The 18,798-nt window shown below is 43.9% G+C and overlaps 1 protein-coding gene across 2 annotated transcripts in view; it reads left to right on the top strand.

Moving 5' to 3' along the window:
• The window catches only part of LOC125641335 (interferon-induced protein 44-like), a 35,336-nt gene that overhangs the window by 3,276 nt on the left and 13,262 nt on the right, over nt 1-18,798 (top strand). The window contains exons 1-3 of one of the 2 annotated variants that reach the window (XM_048861136.2): nt 2,098-2,198; nt 13,366-13,871; nt 13,954-14,005. In XM_048861136.2, coding sequence (XP_048717093.2) covers nt 13,376-13,871; nt 13,954-14,005 — 548 coding nt within the window. In that variant the 5' untranslated portion in view covers nt 2,098-2,198; nt 13,366-13,375. Of the gene's footprint in view, nt 1-2,097; nt 2,199-13,365; nt 13,872-13,953; nt 14,006-18,798 lie in introns of those variants that run through there. The other variant, XM_048861137.2, reaches the window with a different exon arrangement.

The following is an 18,798-nucleotide window of genomic DNA, read 5'->3' as shown; positions in this document are numbered from 1 at the left end:
TGTGCCACCAACAGCTTCTTACCTAACCAACTGATCCTGTTGTTGATGTTATATAAGGAACGCAGAAGATGTTTATTTCTTAAATTGTCTTGTGCTCTTGCTGTCACTGATCTTAGCCTTAAAGTTCCTGAATACAAGTGCAGAGAAGACCACACAACCATTTATAGCAAATATGGTAAAAATGTCTGACACTGATTGATCTGGTCACAATTGTTAAATCCACTGCCCAGGGGTCACGACCAGACGCTCCCCTCCTCCTCCATTTAAAACTATGTGAATTTTTGAAAAGACTTTTCCTGATTGCCTATGTGGATGAGCACACCTAGCAGGCTTCCATTGTTGTGTGCAACTGCCAGCTGACCATGCCAGTTACATGCTCCTGACACACTCCGGCATGTAGTATACCGGAGATATTGGATCTCCTCCGCCTGTGGGGAGATGCTGTGCAAGCATAGCTACGGACCATCTGTAGAAACATGGACATCTATTGCACAGGGGCTGCAGGGGAAGGGATATGACAGGGATCAGCAGCATTGTGGCACAACGATGGAGGATCTGCGGCAGGAATAAGAGAAAGCCAAGAAGGCCACAATCAATCTGGTGCTGAACTTCAGAACGCTGCTTTTACAAAGAGCTGCATGCCGTACTTGGGGGAGAACCCCCTGCTACCCTGCACACCACTATGGATACCTCCAAGGAGCCTGAGTCTCAGGCCCCTGGCATGAACAGCGAGGGCAAGGAGGAGGTAGAGGAGGAGGAGGACCATGTGAGAAGTCCAGCTATGCCATGAAGCAGGACCTCTTCAAGACTCCACTGCAGTCCAGTCAGTCCCAACAGTCAAGCCTGGGCAAGCCTGACCCAGGGGAAGGAACCTTGGGTAATTAAAAATTGCCTGAACCGATTCTCCCCCTCCTCCCTCACAACCAGTCTTCTCTCTCTCTTCCTGTGTCCAGGAAGTTAGCTGGTTCAGCTGAACAGCCTCCACCCTCCCATTTCCTCCTTCACTGCCTCTCTTGCCCCCTTGCATTCCATACCCCATCCTCAGAATCTGCTCCTCTCCAGTCATTCCTCTCTCTTTCTGCTCCTTTCCCACCCTCTTCTCCACTCTCTGTGTAGGAGAGAGAGAGCGAGTGGGAGGAGCAAGGGAGAGCGGGACAGGGAGAGTCAGGGAAACCCTGCCCCGATGTGCATTGGCATTGTGGGAAATGGACAGGGGAAATGGGTGCCAGACTCTCCCCTGCCTGGCAGGCCCCTGTCTCATACAGTCCTTGTCAGCAGGGTCTGGCTGTCCTGTGCTTGGCTTCTGGAGAGCCTGGCCCCACCCAAGCCTTCCTGATCTTTTCTTTCACCTGAGAAAATAGTATTAAAAAGATGATGCTATTTCCAGTAGGCATTCAGCGTGGGTGTGAGGTGTCAATGGAATGGGCACTCCCAGGCTGCCCTGGACAGAAATATGCTGCCTCTGACTGCCCCCGTGTTAGAGAAGGGTCTAGCTTTTAACTGCAAAGATCAAATGCATACCATGAAAGCAGCACCCCTAAACAATGAAGCTTTCAGACAAAATCCTGCCTCCTACCAAAGCCTTTAATTGCGTTTATAGAGAGCTAGGGTCTGATTCTCTACTGCCTGGCCCATTGACACCAAGGCAGTGCCAGGTGAGCTGGAACTATTTTTATTGAGGGCATGCTGAGAGCCATTGAACCAAACTCTAAACCCTGCATATAATGGAAACTACTTCAGGCCAGGGGGTAGCAGCACCCCCACTTCCAGCACCTATGGTGAGCCGTGCTGCCATTCCGATTTGTACCCTACTTAGCACTTGCAGGGTAAACTCCGGGCACTCATAGCAAAGCTTCCAATGGAGCCAGGATTTCACCCACAAAACCTTCACTTGTAAACAATACTTTGCAATAACTCTTTATTTCGAAGTCTAACCCTTTCCTTTCCTTGTGATCACACCATGAGTGGCACTGGTTCTCACTGGAAGCTGGAGGTCACATCATCTTTCTTTTATGGTTCAGTGAAGAGTCTCTGAGCTGGTCACTTGAAAGGGGCTGGCAGCCCCCGCCCGGGAGACAGGAGAAATCCAACACCATTGGCTGCTTTGGTCTTGGCGGCAAGGGTGGAGAGAACAAAGGGTTGACTTTCAGTTTCGTTTCTTCTCCGCACTGAGGCTTCCCAACAGGCGGGCTTGCACGGTAAGAGCCCATATCTTGGAGTATCTACACTCTGAACGCTTAAAATGCTAAGACGGATCGAGAGGGTTGGTTTTTACGTGCCGGGAGGCTGCGGTCGGAAAATTTCACTTTCTGTGACGCTAGGCTCTAACTTGTAGCTGGTGCCAGGAGCAGGAAGATGAGGCTTAAAGCTTCCCTTCCCCAAGCCTTTACACTTGCGTTGTAGCTTCGTTAAAGCAATTCTTGCGATCAAAACGCGAAGTTGTGTCCTTCAGATCAGACCAGAGGATAGTTAAACCAGATATTGATCACTTTAGCCGGTGGAGTCCTGCATATCCCAGGCCAGGCTTCAGAAAGCCGTTTATACATTAACTGTGCTGAGCAAGGAGGAAGTGTCGTGATTGAAGAGCCAGAATGAGAGAGTTGTGCCAGCTACCAATGAGGTGAAAATAACATCCATCCTATTCTGGATTCCCTTGTTCCATAACATCACCTCTGAGCTAAAAGCGCTGTTTAAAAGAAATCTCCTTGTTTCACACTGAACATGTTAGCAAAGCCTCTGCTACAGAGACCTAGGGGAAGTTGGCATTCAGCAGCGATGGACAGCAGCATTGGCTGCTGAGTGCCAAATCCTGTCAGTTTGTGATATAACCACAAGACAGGTAGTAAAATAGTCCCCCTACTATTCCTTCAACTAATACCCACAGAAGGGCAAAAATCTGCTCTTGAATGTGGATGCAGAGGTGTGAATATGGTAGTATATAAGATCAGGTTCAAGTTATACCTATATGCATGGTACAGTAATGTAACTCTTGTTTTATTCAGGGTAACATCAGCTTTGAAGCTTAGGTCGAAACTGGGCATTTGGGGCAACAATGTTAACCATGACAGGTTTCAGAGTAGCAGCCGTGTTAGTCTGTATTCACAAAAAGAAAAGGAGGACTTGTGGCACCTTAGAGACTAACCAATTTATTTGATCATAAGCTTTCGTGAAGCTTATGATCAAATAAATTGGTTAGTCTCTAAGGTGCCACAAGTCCTCCTTTTCTTTTTGTGAATACAGACTAACACGGCTGTTACTCTGAAACCTTAGGGTATGTCTACACTACGGAATAAGGTCGAATTTATAGAAGTCGTTTTTTTAGAAATCGGTTTTATATATTCGAGTGTGTGTGTCCCCACAGAAAATGCTCTAAGTGCATTAAGTGCATTAACTCGGCGGAGTGCTTCCACAGTACCGAGGCTAGAGTCGACTTCTGGAGCGTTGCACTGTGGGTAGCTATCCCACAGTTCTCGCAGTCTCCGCTGCCCATTGGAATTCTGGGTTGAGATCCCAATGCCTGATGGGGCTAAAACATTGTCGCAGGTACATATCGTCAGGCCCCCGTTCCCTCCCTCCCTCCGTGAAAGCAAGGGCAGACAATCATTTCGCGCCTTTTTTCCTGAGTTACCTGTGCAGACGCCATACCACGGCAAGCATGGAGCCCGCTCAGGTAACCGTCACTGTATGTCTCCTGGGTCCTGGCAGACGCGGTACGGCATTGCTACACAGTAGCAGCAACCCATTGCCTTCTGGCAGCAGACGGTGGAATACGACTGGTAGCCGTCATCGTCGTGTCCGAGGTGCTCCTGGCCACGTCGGCTGGGAGCGCCTGGGCAGACATGGGGGCAGGGACTAAATTTGGAGTGACTTGACCAGGTCATTCTCTTTAGTCCTGCAGTCAGTCCTATTGAATCGTCTTATGGTGAGCAGGCAGGCGATACGGATTGCTAGCAGTCGTACTGTACCATCTTCTGCCGGGCAGGCAAGAGATGAGGATGGCTAGCAGTCGTACTGTACCATCTTCTGCCGAGCAGCCATGCGATGTGGATGGCATGCAGTCCTTCTGCACCATCTGCTGCCAGCCAAAGATGTAAAAGATAGATGGAGTGGATCAAAACAAGAAATAGACCAGATTTGTTTTGTACTCATTTGCTTCCCCCCCTCCCCTGTCTAGGGGACTCATTCCTCTAGGTCACACTGCAGTCACTCACAGGGAAGGTGCAGCGAGGTAAATCTAGCCATGTATCAATCAGAGGCCAGACTAACCTCCTTGTTCCAATAAGAACAATAACTTAGGTGCACCATTTCTTATTGGAGCCCTCCGTGAAGTCCTGCCTGAAATACTCCTTGATGTAAAGCCACCCCCTTTGTTGATTTTAGCTCCCTGAAGCCAACTCTGTAAGCCATGTCGTCAGTCGCCCCTCCCTGTGTCAGAACAATGGCAGACAATCGTTCCGCGCCTTTTTTCTGTGCGGACGCCATACCAAGGCAAGCATGGAGGCCGCTCAGCTCACTTTGGCAATTAGGAGCACATTAAACATCACACGCATTATCCAGCTGTATATGCAGCACCAGAACCTGGCAAAGCGATACCGGGCGAGGAGGCGACGTCAGCGCGGTCACGTGAGTGATCAGGACATGGACACAGATTTCTCTGAAAGCATGGGCCCTGCCAATGCATGCATCATGGTGCTAATGGGGCAGGTTCATGCTGTGGAACGCCGATTCTGGGCTCGGGAAACAAGCACAGACTGGTGGGACCGCATAGTGTTGCAGGGCTGGGACGATTCCCAGTGGCTGCGAAACTTTCGCATGCGTAAGGGCACTTTCATGGAACTTTGTGACTTGCTTTCCCCTGCCCTGAAGCGCATGAATACCAAGATGAGAGCAGCCCTCACAGTTGAGAAGCGAGTGGCGATAGCCCTGTGGAAGCTTGCAACGCCAGACAGCTACCAGTCAATTGGGAATCAATTTGGAGTGGGCAAATCTACTGTGGGGGCTGCTGTGATGCAAGTAGCCCACGCAATCAAAGATCTGCTGATATCAAGGGTAGTGATCCTGGGAAATGTGCAGGTCATAGTGGATGGCTTTGCTGCAATGGGATTCCCTAACTGTGGTGGGGCCATAGACGGAACCCATATCCCTATCTTGGTACCGGAGCAGCAAGCCGCCGAGTACATAAACCGCAAGGGGTACTTTTCAATAGTGCTGCAAGCTCTGGTGGATCACAAGGGACGTTTCACCAACATCAACTTGGGATGGCCAGGAAAGGTCCATGACGCTCGCATCTTCAGGAACTCTGGTCTGTTTCAAAAGCTGCAGGAAGGGACTTTATTCCCAGACCAGAAAATAACTGTTGGGGATGTTGAAATGCCTATAGTTATCCTTGGGGACCCAGCCTACCCCTTAATGCCATGGCTCATGAAGCCGTACACAGGCAGCCTGGACAGTAGTCAGGAGCTGTTCAACTACAGGCTGAGCAAGTGCAGAATGGTGGTAGAATGTGCATTTGGACGTTTAAAGGCGCGCTGGCGCAGTTTACTGACTCGCTTAGACCTCAGCGAAACCAATATTCCCACTGTTATTACTGCTTGCTGTGTGCTCCACAATATCTGTGAGAGTAAGGGGGAAACGTTTATGGCGGTGTGGGAGTCTGAGGCAAATTGCCTGGCTGCTGGTTACGCGCAGCCAGATACCAGGGCGGTTAGAAGAGCACAGGAGGGCGCGGTACGCATCAGAGAAGCTTTAAAAACCAGTTTCATGACTGGCCAGGCTACGGTGTAAAAGTTCTGTTTGTTTCTCCTTGATGAAACCCCCCTCCCCTTGGTTCACTCTACTTCCCTGTAAGCTAACCACCCTCCCCTCCTCCCTTCGATCACCGCTTGCAGAGGCAATAAAGTCATTGTTGCTTCACATTCATGCATTCTTTATTCATTCATCACACAAATAGGGAGATGACTACCAAGGTAGCCCAGGAGGGGTGGTGGAGGAGGGAAGGAAAATGCCACACAGCACTTTAAAAGTTTACAACTTTAAAATTTATTGAATGCCAGCCTTCTTTTTTTTGGGCAATCCTCTGTGGCGGAGTGGCTGGTTGGCCGGTGGCCCCCCCACCGCGTTCTTGGGCGTCTGGGTGTGGAGGCTATGGAACTTGGGGAGGAGGGTGGTTGGTTACACAGGGGCTGTAGTGGCAGTCTGTGCTGCAGCTGCCTTTGCTGCAGCTCAACCATACACTGGAGCATACTGGTTTGGTCCTCCAGCAGCCTCAGCATTGAATCCTGCCTCCTCTCATCACGCTGCCGTCACATTTGAGCTTCAGCCCTGTCTTCAGCCCGCCACTTACTCTCTTCAGCCTGCCACCTCTCCTCCCGGTCATTTTGTGCTTTCCTGCACTCTGACATTATTTGCCTCCACGCATTCGTCTGTGCTCTGTCAGTGCGGGAGGACAGCATGAGTTCGGAGAACATTTCATCTCGAGTGCGTTTTTTTTTCTTTCTAATCTTCACTAGCCTCTGGGAAGGAGAAGATCCTGTGATCATTGAAACACATGCAGCTGGTGGAGAAAAAAAAAGGGACAGCGGTATTTAAAAAGACACATTTTATAAAACAGTGGCTACACTCTTTCAGGGTAAACCTTGCTGTTAACATTACATACATAGCACATGTGCTTTCGTTACAAGGTCGCATTTTGCCTCCCCCCACCGCATGGCTACCCCCTCAACCCTCCCCGTGGCTAACAGCGGGGAACATTTCTGTTTAGCCACAGGCAAACATCCCAGGAGGAACGGGCTCCTCTGAGTGTCCCCTGAAGAAAAGCACTCTATTTCAACCAGGTGACCATGAATTATATCTCACTCTCCTGAGGATAACACAGAGAGATAAAGAACGGATGTTGTTTGAACGCCAGCAAACATACACTGCAATGCTTTGTTCTACAATGATTCCTGAGTACGTGTTACTGGCCTGGAGTGGTAAAGTGTCCTACCATGAAGGACTCAATAAGGCTGCCCTCCCCAGAAACCTTTTGCAAAGGCTTTGGGAGTACATCCAGGAGAGCCGCGAATGCCAGGGCAAAGTAATCCTTTCACATGCTTACTTTTAAACCATGTATTGTATTTTAAAAGGTACGCTCACCGGAGGTCCCTTCTCCACCTGCTGGGTCCAGGAAGCAGCCTTGGGTGGGTTCGGGGGTACTGGCTCCAGGTCCAGGGTGAGAAACAGTTCCTGGCTGTCGGGAAAACCGGTTTCTCCGCTTGCTTGCTGTGAGCTATCTACAACCTCATCATCATCATCTTCGTCCCCAAAACCTGCTTCCGTATTGCCTCCATCTCCATTGAAGGAGTCAAACAACACGGCTGGGATAGTGGCGGCTGAACCCCCTAAAATGGCATGCAGCTCATCATAGAAGCGGCATGTTTGGGGCTCTGACCCGGAGCAGCCGTTCGCCTCTCTAATTTTCTGGTAGGCTTGCCTCAGCTACTTAAGTTTCATGCGGCACTGCTTCAGGTCCCTGTTATGGCCTCTGTCCTTCATGCCCTGGGAGATTTTGACAAAGGTTTTGGCATTTTGAAAACTGGAACGGAGTTCTGATAGCACGGATTCCTCTCCCCAAACAGCGATCAGATCCCGTACCTCCCGTTCGGTCCATGCTGGAGCTCTTTTGCGATTCTGGGACTCCATCATGGTCACCTCTGCTGATGAGCTCTGCATTGTCACCAGCAGCTTGCCACGCTGGCCAAACAGGAAATGAGATTCAAAAGTTTGCGGTTCTTTTCCTGTCTACCTGGCCAGTGCATCTGAGTTGAGAGTGCTGTCCAGAGCGGTCACAATGGAGCACTCTGGGATAGCTCCCGGAGGCCAATACCGTTGAATTGTGACCACAGTACCCCAAATTCGAGCTGGCAAGGCCGATTTAAGCGCTAATCCACTTGTCAGGGGTGGAGTAAGGAAATCGATTTTAAGAGCCCTTTAAGTCGAAATAAAGGGCTTCATCGTGTGGATGGGTGCAGGTTTACATCGATTTAACGCTGCTAAATTCGACCTAAATTTCTAGTGTAGACCAGGGCTTAGAGACTAACAAATTTATTTGAACATAAGCTTTCATGAGCTACAGCTCACTTCATCGGATAACCATAACACTCTAGCTCCACCTACAGGCTAGATAAAGAACTTTCAAGTAATTCTAACTCTAATAGTCTTTTCTAAACTAAATATTCCTAAGATTTTACTGGTAATAATTGAACCCTGGATCATCCTCTTCAGGGCAATATATTTAAATAGAGAGCAGAGAAATTGGCTTACCGTTGCAAGAGAAGTCATTCTTGATGTACCCCCCCCCCCACAGTCTGGCTGCACAACAAAGATTTCTTCTGGCAGAGGAGCAGTCAGTACGGAAAAAACAACAACCCCCCCATCCCTCTGGAAAATATTAAGAGAACTTAAAAAAGAACAATTGTTGGAGGTGTGTTAGCCTCTGTGTCAGTCCACAGAAACAGTACAGTGAAAGAAGAAATGAAACGTGGCAAGGTGAAAACACAAATAACATTGATGTGTTCGTTAATTCTTCCTACTTGCTACATTAGCTTCAGAATTATTAAACTAATCTTGTGTGGTTATGCAGACAATAAACCCTACACACTTTGCTCATACAAGTAGCTTTCAGGTTAGGATTTGCAGGACTGGCTCTGTGCTTTCAGCTGGTCATTAACTGGCCAGGATGCAAAATATATAGGAATGACAGAGGAGCTCATTGGTGGAGTAGTGTCAAAGTAAAAATCTTAAATGAATCAAACTGTACCGTAGAATCTCTATGGACAGTAATTCCATCCTTGAAGATGGATGGAAGAGTGTAGCAGTATGAATATACTACCAGCCATCTGACTGGTATAGTAACAATGAGTGTGAAATATTCAGAGAAAGGCGACAAAGGCAGAAAATACATTGATAAGGGATTTTTTCAACTATCCTCCTATTGACTGGGTGTATGTTGCCTCAGGAAGGGCTGCAGAGGTAAAATGTCTAGGCACCATAAATGACTGCTTCATGGAGCAACTTGTCCTGGAACCCACAAGGGGAGAGGCAATTCTGGATTTAGTCCTAAGTGGGACACGGGATCTGGTCCAAGAGGTGAATGTAGCTGAACCAGTCATAGTGACCATAGTGTTAAACTTAACATCATTGGAGGGGGAAGATGCCAAGGACACCCACCACAATAGCCTTTAACTTAAAAAAGGGGAACCACAAAAATGATGAAGCTAGTTAAATGGAAATTTAAAGAAACAGCCACAAGGGTGAATTGCCTTCAAATTGCCTGGAGACTATTTAAAAACAGCATAATAGAGGCTCAAACGGAATGTACACCCCAAATTACAAAAAAAAGAAAAGAAAAGCAGCAAAGGTCCACTGTAACGAAACAGCAGAGTAAAAGGAGTGGTGAGAGGCAAAAAGGCATCCTTTAGAAATTGGAAGTCAAATTCCAGTGAGGAAAATAGAAAGGAGGATAAACTTTGGCAGGTCAAGTGTAGAAATACAATAAAGCAGGCCAAGAAAGAAATTGAAGAACAACTAGTGTAGACATAAAAACCAGCAGGATTTTTTTAATACACCAGAAGCCTGCCAAACAGTGCCATTGGAAAATTGAGGTGCTAAAGGAGCACTCAAGGAAGACAAGGCCATTGCGGAGAAGCTAAATTAATTCTTTATAGAGTATGTTGGGGAAATCCCCACACCTGAGCTATTCTTTTTTGGTGACAAATCTGAGGAACTATCTCAGGAGGTGGTGTGGCAGCAGAGGATGCTTTGGAACAAATTGATAAATTGAACAGTAATAAGTCACCACAATCAGATGATATTCACCCAAGAGTTTCATATATAAAATTGCAGAACTACTAACTGTGGCATATAACCTGTCGCTTAAATCAGCTGCTGTACCAGGTGACTGGAGAGTAGCTAATCTAATGTTGATTTTTAAAAAGGGCTCCAGAGGTGATCCTGGCAATAACAGGCCAGTAAGCCTAACTTCATTACCAGGCAAATTGGTTGAAACTATACAAACAGCAGAATTATCAGACACATAGATAAACATGATATATTGGTGAAGAGTCAACATGGCTTTGTAAAGGCCATTATATTAGAATTCCTTAAGGGTGTCAACAAGCATTTGGACAAGGGTGATCCTGTGGATATAGTGTACTTGGTCTTTCAGAAATCCTTTGACAAGGTCCCTCACCAATGGCTCTTAAGCAAACTAATAAGTCCTGGGATAAGAGGGAAGGTCCTCTCATGGCTTGGTAACTGGCTAAAAGATAGGAAACAAAGGGTAGGAATAAATGGTCAGTTTTCAGAATGGAGAGTGGCATCCTCCAGGGATCTGTACTGTGACCACTAGTATTCAACATATTCATAAATGATCTGGAAAAAGGGGTAAACAGTGAGGTGGCAAAATTTGCAGATGGTACAAAATTACTCAAGATAGTTAAGTCCAAAGCTGACGGCAAAATGTTACAAAGGAAAAACTGTGTGACTGGGCAACAAAATAGCAGATGAAATTCAATGTTGATAAGTACAAAGTAATGCATATTGGGGGGAAATAATCCCAACTATGCATACAAAATGATGGGGTCTAAATTAGCTGTTACCACTCAAGAAAGAGAAATTGGAGTCATTGTGGATAGTTCTCTGAAAACATCCACTCAATGTGTAGCAGCAGTCAAAAAAGCTAACAGTGTTAGGAACCATTAGGATAGGGATAGAAAATAAAACAGAAAATATTATAGTGCCATTATAAAAATATATGATACACCCACATAGAATCATAGGACTGGAAGGGACCTTGACAGGTCATCTAGTCAATCCCCTGCACTCAAGGCAGGACTAAGTATTATCTCTAGACCATCCCTGACAGGTGTTTGTCCAACCTGATCTTAAAAATTCCCAATGATGGAGATTCCAAAAGCTCCCAAGGCAATTTATTCCAGTGCTTAACCACTGTGATAGTTAGGAATTTTTTCCTAATGTCCAACCTAAACCGCCCTTGCTGCAATTTAAACCCATTGCTTCTTGTCCTATCCTCAGAGGTTAGGAAGAACAATTTTTCTCCCTCCTCCTTGTAACAACCTTTTATGTACTTGAAAACTGTTATCATGTCCCCTCTCAGTCTTCTCTTTTCCAGACTAAACAAACCCAATTTTTTCAATCTTCCCTCAGAGGTCATGTGTCATAAATATAAAGGGAAGGGTAAACCCCTTTGAAATCCCTCCTGGCCAGGGGAAAGCTCCTCTCACCTGTAAAGGGTTAAGAAGCTAAAGGTAACCTCGCTGGCACCTGACCAAAATGACCAATGAGGAGACAAGATACTTTCAAAAGCTGGGAGGAGGGAGAGAAACAAAGGGTCTGTGTCTGTCTGTATGCTGCTTCTTGCCAGGGACAGAACAGGAATGGAGTCTTAGAACTTTTAGTAAGTAATCTAGCTAGGTATGTGTTAGATTATGATTTCTTTAAATGGCTGAGAAAAGAATTGTGCTGAATAGAATAACTATTTCTGTCTGTGCATCTTTTTTGTAACTTAAGGTTTTGCCTAGAGGGGTTCTCTATGTTTTTGAATCTAATTACCCTGTAAGATATCTACCATCCTGATTTTACAGGGGGGATTTCTTTATTTCTATTTACTTCTATTTTTTATTAAAAGTCTTCTTGTAAAAACTGAATGCTTTTTCATTGTTCTCAGATCCAAGGGTTTGGGTCTGTGGTCACCTATGCAAATTGGTGAGGCTTTTTACCAAACCTTGTCCAGGAAGTGGGGTGCAAGGTTTTGGGAAGTATTTTGGGGGGAAGGACGCGTCCAAACAGCTCTTCCCCAGTAACCAGTATTAGTTTGGTGGTGGTAGCGGCCATTCCAAGGATAACGGGTGTAATATTTTGTACCTTGGGGAAGTTTTGACCTAAGCGGGTAAAGATAAGCTTAGGAGGTTTTTCATGCAGGTCCCCACATCTGTACCCTAGAGTTCAGAGTGGGGGAGGAACCTTGACATCATGTTTTCTAGACCTTTAATCATTTTGAATACTGTGTGCAGTTCTGGTCACCCCATCTCTAAAAAGATATAACAGTATTGGAAAAGGTGCAGAGAAGGACAACAAAAATGATTAGGGGTGTGGAACAACTTTCATACTGTTTGATTTAGAAAAGAGATGACTAAGGGGGGGTATGATAGAGTTCTATAAAATCATGAATGGTATGGAAAAAGTGACTAGGAAAGTGTTATTTACCCCTTCATATAACACAAGAACTAGGGGGTCACCTAATGAAATTAATAGGCAGCATTTTTAAAACAAACAGAAAGTACTTCTTCACACAGTGCAGCGTCAACCTGTGGAACTTGTTGCCAGAAGATGTTGTGAAGGCCAAAAATATAACTGGATTCAAAAAAGAATTAAGTAAGTTCATGGAGATAGGTCCATCAATGATTATTATCGAAGATGATCAGGGATGCAAACCTATGCTCTGGGTGTCCCTAAAGCCTCAAGTGTCAGAAGCTGGGACTGGACGATAGGGGATGGATCACTCAAAATTGCCCTGTTCTATTCATTTCCTCTGAAGTATCTGGCACTGATTACTATCAGAAGACAGGATACCGGGTTAGATGGACTATTAGTCTTACCCAGTATGCCAGGCTTTTTTATTGGAAATTGAAAAAGATTCACTTCATAAACTGGGAATTATATTTTTGAGACAGTGAATATGTATTTTCTCTCATTTACACCACCATAAATCAGTGAAGTCTGTGGAGTTATCCAGTCTAAGGAAGATGAGCATCAGGTCACAGTTTGAAAGGTTTCACCATTTAGATAAAATGGGCCTGATTTGCATTGAAGTCAATAGGAGTTTTGCCTGAGTAAAGGCAACAAAATTGGGCTATACATTTTAAGAATATTTTGTCTCCATTCAGGCAGAAAAGGTATTTTGCTGTGAAGTCCATGAAGCTATGCTGATTTATACTAGCTGACCCTCTCTGCTTCATTTCCCCCATCTGTTAATGGGGATAAAAATATCTTTCTCCCACTATTTGTCTGTCTTGTTTATTTTGACGGTAGGCTTTTTGGGTTAGGGACTGTCTCTGACTATGTGTTTGGATAGTGCCTAACGCATGTGAGGCACAACACACATGCCCTCAGTTGGGAAGTCAAGATACTCATGGAATAAAGCTGCTAATGATGATGATGATAATGATGATTTACTAAAACGCCACTTTATTCCATGGGGAACAAAGACCTTCACTACTGTCTTCCGTCTTTGGTGAGATGAGTTAAAAATGATAGATTTTTCTTATTGTTATACTTGTATTTGTAACATCTTTTCTGTCTTTTTAGAGTAAGAAGAATGGCTGGTGTCAAATCTAGATTAACACAAGATGAAGTAAAGCGACTGCAAGATTTGTTGGGGGGCAGACAATTCTCTCTTCTCTATAAAGCAAGCGTCCATGGTTACAATGCTTCTATATTTCATGCCAAGTGTGATGCACAAGGGCCAACTGTAGCAATAGCATATAATGGAAGTGGTTATATTTTTGGAGGCTTTACACGTCAGAGCTATGTTTCATCTGGAGAGTACATAAATGATGAGAAGGCTTTTCTCTTTAGATTAAAAGGCAAAGAGGGTGTGCTCAGCCCACTAAAAATTCCTGTTAAAACTGCATCAGGTGCTATATATGACTATAGTGCCAGTGGCCCTAATTTTGGCGGTGGAGCACTACATTTGTTGAACCAAAATACAGCAGCAGCAGCAACAAGTTCTAACAACAACTACACATTCAATGTTGCTGACCTGCATGGAAATGATCTAGGCCTTATGGAATGTGAGGTGTATCGAGTTGAAGGTAAGTTGATACCAAAAGAGAAAATGTTTACTGAGGAAATTATAGCTTCGTACTCTTAATGTTATATGTTCCTTTCCCCTAGATATTAGCAGTTTCCTGGAATCTCCATGGAGAAAAATTACCTGGACAACTGAGTAAGTTAACTGTTGTAATATATCACTATCATGATCTGTGGCCACCAAATACTGTGGTGATGTGAGTTACTTTAGGAATTAACTAGATGGTGCTAGAGTAGACAGACATGTGTTGCTGAGTTGCTTATCTGTGTTTCTTAGGTACTAATATGGCACCTATGACCAAAGTGTCTGAGCACCTCACAATCTGGGGATAAGTACAAAATGATGATTTCAGAACAGATCAAATATAAATGAGTAATTAATGTCTGAACCAAAATAAACTTCATGAAAAGCTATGTTTATTTTAGCCACACTGAGTCTGCTATAGCAGAGACTTAAAGTGACATTCCGGAGGATTACAGACCATGATTAAGCAGCTAGTTACTTATCTGGGCAATTCCCAGAGTGGCATAGGTACAGTGTGGCAAACTGTGTATTTGATACTTTTAGAAAACACTGTGCATCTCCGCATAGAATTATAGTAATATGGGGCTGGAGGGGATCTCAAGAAGTCACCTAGTCTAGCTCCCTGCACTGAGGCAGGACTAAATATACCTAGATCATCCCTGACAGGTGTTTATCTACCCTGTGCTTAAAAACGTCCAGTGATGGGGATTGTATAACCTCCCTGGGAAGCCTATTCCAGAGTTTAACTGTCCTTATACTTAGAAAGGTTTTCCGAATATCCTAACCTAAATCTCCCTTGCTGCAGATTAAGCCCATTACTTATTGTCCTGCGTTCAGTGGACATGGAGAACAATTGATCACCCTCCTCCTTATAACAGCCCTTTACGTATTTGAAGACTCTTATCTTAAAGTCCTCCCTCAGTCTTGTTTTCTGAAGACTAAATATGTCCAGTATTTTTAGCTTTTTCTTATAGATCAGGTTTTCTAAACTTTTCATCATTTTTGTGGCTCTCCTCTGGACTCTTTCCAATTTGTCCACATCTTTCTTAAATTGTAGTGCCCAGAATTGGACACAGTACTCCAGCTGGAGTCTCATCAGTGCTGGGCAGATCGGGACATTTCCCTTCTGTGCCTTACATTTGTTACTCCTGTTACCAGCCTCCAGAATGATATTAGCTGTTTTCGCAACTACATCACATTGTTGACTCGTATTCAATTTGTGAGCCACAATAACCTGCAGATCCTTTTCAGCACTACTACTGCCTAGCCAGTTACTCCCCACTTCCATTGTAGCTGCACATTTGAATTTTCCTTCCTAATTTTAGTACTATGCCCTTGTCTTTATTGAATTGCATTTTGTTAATTTCAGACCAGTTCTCCAATTTGTCAAGCTAATTTGAATTCTAACCTTGTCCTCCAAAGTGCTTGTAATCCCTCCCATCTTGGTGTCATCCACATATTTTATAAATGTATTCTCCACTTCATTATTCAAGTCATAAATGAAAATATGGAATACTTCCGGACCCAGGACCAATCCATGTGGAACCCCACTGGATGTGTCCACTCAGTATGATGGCAAACCTTGATAACTGCTCTTTAAATATAATTCTTTGTCACAGAATCCACAGGTCTGGTGCTCTCGCACAGCTCTAGAACAGTCCCCGAGAAGACCCCTTCACTGTGTTATCCCCCTTTGGGTTACATTCTGTCAGTGGGGTAAGCCCCATGGATTCTCTGCCTCCTGGGACCGAACCTCTGAGCCCTCAGCACCCCTGCTTAACTCCGTGAGCTCCCCTCAGAGAGTCCATTTGAATTGGACACCTGGGGAAGGCTTGCACACCCAAAGGGAGCAATGCACCCCTAATTTCCTTAATCTGGAGTCAGGTTTCAGAGTGGTAGCCGTGTTAGTCTGTATCAGCAAAAACAACGAGGAGTCCTTGTGGTACTGTAGAGACTAACAAATTTATTTGGGCATAAGCTTTCATGGGCTAGAACCCACTTCATCAGATGCATGGAGTGGAAAATACCGTAGCAAGTATATTTAGTCTTGTTAGACCAACCGCCCACCTGGTAAGGCAACTCCCATCTTTTCATGTACTATGTATAAATATACCTGCTACTGTATTTTTCACTCCATGCATCTGATGAAGTGGGTTCTAGTCCACGAAAGCTTATGCCCAAATAAATTTGTAAGTCGCTAAGGTGCCACAAGGACTCCTCGTTGTTTTAATCTGAAGTGAATCTCAGACAGCATTGTAAAAATCAGAGAGGTTTATTAGATATCTGGAACACAGCGTAGAAAGTCCTTGGTTAACATAGAGAGTAACAGAATATTCCATCTCGGTCAGTCCTGAGCCCCAAGCTCTCTCTGACACCCCTTGAGTCCTAGTCCAGAAGAGTGTGTCTTGCTTCTAGCAGCCCACACTTATACAATCCTTCCTTCCCTTTGTTATTCTTCCTGGGCAAACCTCTCAACACCTGGCTAGCCACCTTTTTCTTTTTTCTCCAGCTGGTCAAAAGTGGCTGGCTTTCTGCAGAGGGGCTTGGCAGTCCCATGTCATTAGTTGCCTGGCATCAAATACCTGGGCAATCGGAGCGGCCATTGTCTTCTGAGACTTTACATGGGTATGGGGCCCAGGCCCCAGATAGCCAGGCGAAAGTCATACCTGTATCGCTACAAAAACTAAACCACGTTTTCCCACCAGCTAGTTAATCATACAGTACATAGGGGAAACTGAGGCACACACAATATTTATCCAAAATATTATGAAAAATTCCCACTTCATCACACTCTTTTAACCAGTGTTGCACCCACCTTATATAATTTCATCTAGACCACATTTCTGTAATTTGCTTATGAGAATGTCATGTAGTGTCAAAAGCCTTACTAAAATCAAGATATATCATGTCTACAGATTTTCCTCTGATCCACTAAGCCAGTAACCCTGTCAAAGAAGGAGATTATGTTAGGCGGCATGATTTGTTCTTCATAAATTCATGTTGGCTATTCTTTATCGCCCTCTTATCCTCTAGAATGATGTTTACAAATTGATGTACAATAATTTGTTCCAGTATCTTTCCAAGTATTGAAATTAGGCTGACTGTAACTCCCCAGGTCCTCTTTGTTCTTCTTTTTAAAGATAAACAGTATGTTTGCTCTTTTCCAGCCCTCTGGGACATCACCTACCCTCCATGAGTTCTGAAAGATAATTGCTAACGGTTCTGAGATTGCTTCACCTAGTTCCTTATGTACCCTAGGGTGAATTTCATCAGTCTTCGAAAATTTGAATACATCTAACTTACTCTTTAACCTTTTCTTTCCCTTTCCCCTTGTTCATATTAATTGTGTTAAGTATCTGGTCACAATTTATCTTTTTAGTGAAGACTGAAGCAAAATAGGCTTTGGGTTAGGCATTAAACACATCTTGACGTCAACTGTTATTAGCTCTCCTTCCCCACCTACCAAGTAGTGTATCTACATGTTCCCTTGTCTTTCTCTTGCTCCCTAATATATTTATAGAGCCTCTTCTTATTGCCTTTTATGCAGGTGGATTGAGCTAAATCACCAAGTGGAAAGTCATTATTTTCTGAAGAAAGGTGCATTCTCATTGGCTGATATAACCAATAAAACATGTTGATTTACAACTAAATAGAACCTTTACACTGAATTTGGTTCTTTTTTTGCTACCTAGGAAGGTACACTATAATTATATGCGTCTATTAAACAACTATATAGCTTAATATTTTCAGATTCTTATTAATGGTACATTTTTAGTTTGTCAGAAAATAGTGAATGATATTTTGCTTAATTGCTACTCTTGTGCCATATTTATAAAGTTTGACGTCAAAAGTTAAATGTTTTTCCCCTGATACTTTCTTTATTTTGAAAAGCAGCCTTTAACTCAAAGTTTTTGATGGAGGCTCATGGATTCAGCACACTAATTCTTTAATTTAAATATTTCAAGAAATTATAATACATTTTGGCCTTAACATTTTTTGTATTAAATTCAGATTTTATTTTAACAGGTTTATTTATAAAAAGAAAACTTATTATAATTTAAATCATATTTAAAAATCTTCTTTTAAAATCCACCCATTTTAGGTGTAACTCATTTGGTACCTTAGCCTTTCTGATTTTGTCCCTACCTGCTTATGCTATTCTTCTGTTCTCATCCTTAGCAATTTGCCACGTTTCCACTTTTTGTACAGTTCTTTTTTGATTCTTCATGTCATATTGGCCTCTTACTATTCTTGCTGTCTTTCCTTCACATCTGGATAGTTTTGTGCTATGCATTTATTTTGTCTCTCTGAAAAACTGCCACCGCTTCTGAACATACTTTTTCCTTACATTTTCTTCCCATGGGACCTTACCTACCAGTTCTCTGAGTTTGAGGTCCACTGTTCTCATTCTGCTGTTCTCACTCCTTCCTTTCCTTAGAATCATGAAATCTGTCATTTCATGATCACTTTCACCCAAATTGCCTTCTACCTTCAGATTTGCAACCAATTACTCCCTGTTCTTCTGAATCAAATCTAAATGGTTGCTTCCTGCTTACTTCCTTCACCATCTGAAACAACACATAGTCTCCAACACATTCAGAGAACTTATTAGACATTTCGTGCTTTGCTGTCCTACTTTTTCAACAGGTATCTGGGTAGTTAAAGCATCTTCCATGAAAAAATATTTTGCTTCCGCTAAGCATGTATGGTGTACAAAGTTAGCTGTAGAGGATCTTTTGTCAAAGATGCCATGTGTCAACAGTGGACAAAGACATTTCTATAAAGCATGCCACTGTCCTCACTTCAAAAATCAGGAACATGAAGTCACTGTGCCTGATGTTATCACCATGAGTGTAGAGAATTACTGTTCACCTCATCCTATTCAGAAACTCCTTTGCTATGTT

This window comes from Caretta caretta, chromosome 8 (genome assembly GCF_965140235.1).
Source record: "Caretta caretta isolate rCarCar2 chromosome 8, rCarCar1.hap1, whole genome shotgun sequence".
Taxonomy (NCBI): Eukaryota; Metazoa; Chordata; order Testudines; family Cheloniidae; genus Caretta; species Caretta caretta.
Note: the sequence above shows the minus strand (reverse complement) of the source record. Positions and strands in the feature narration are given on the sequence as shown.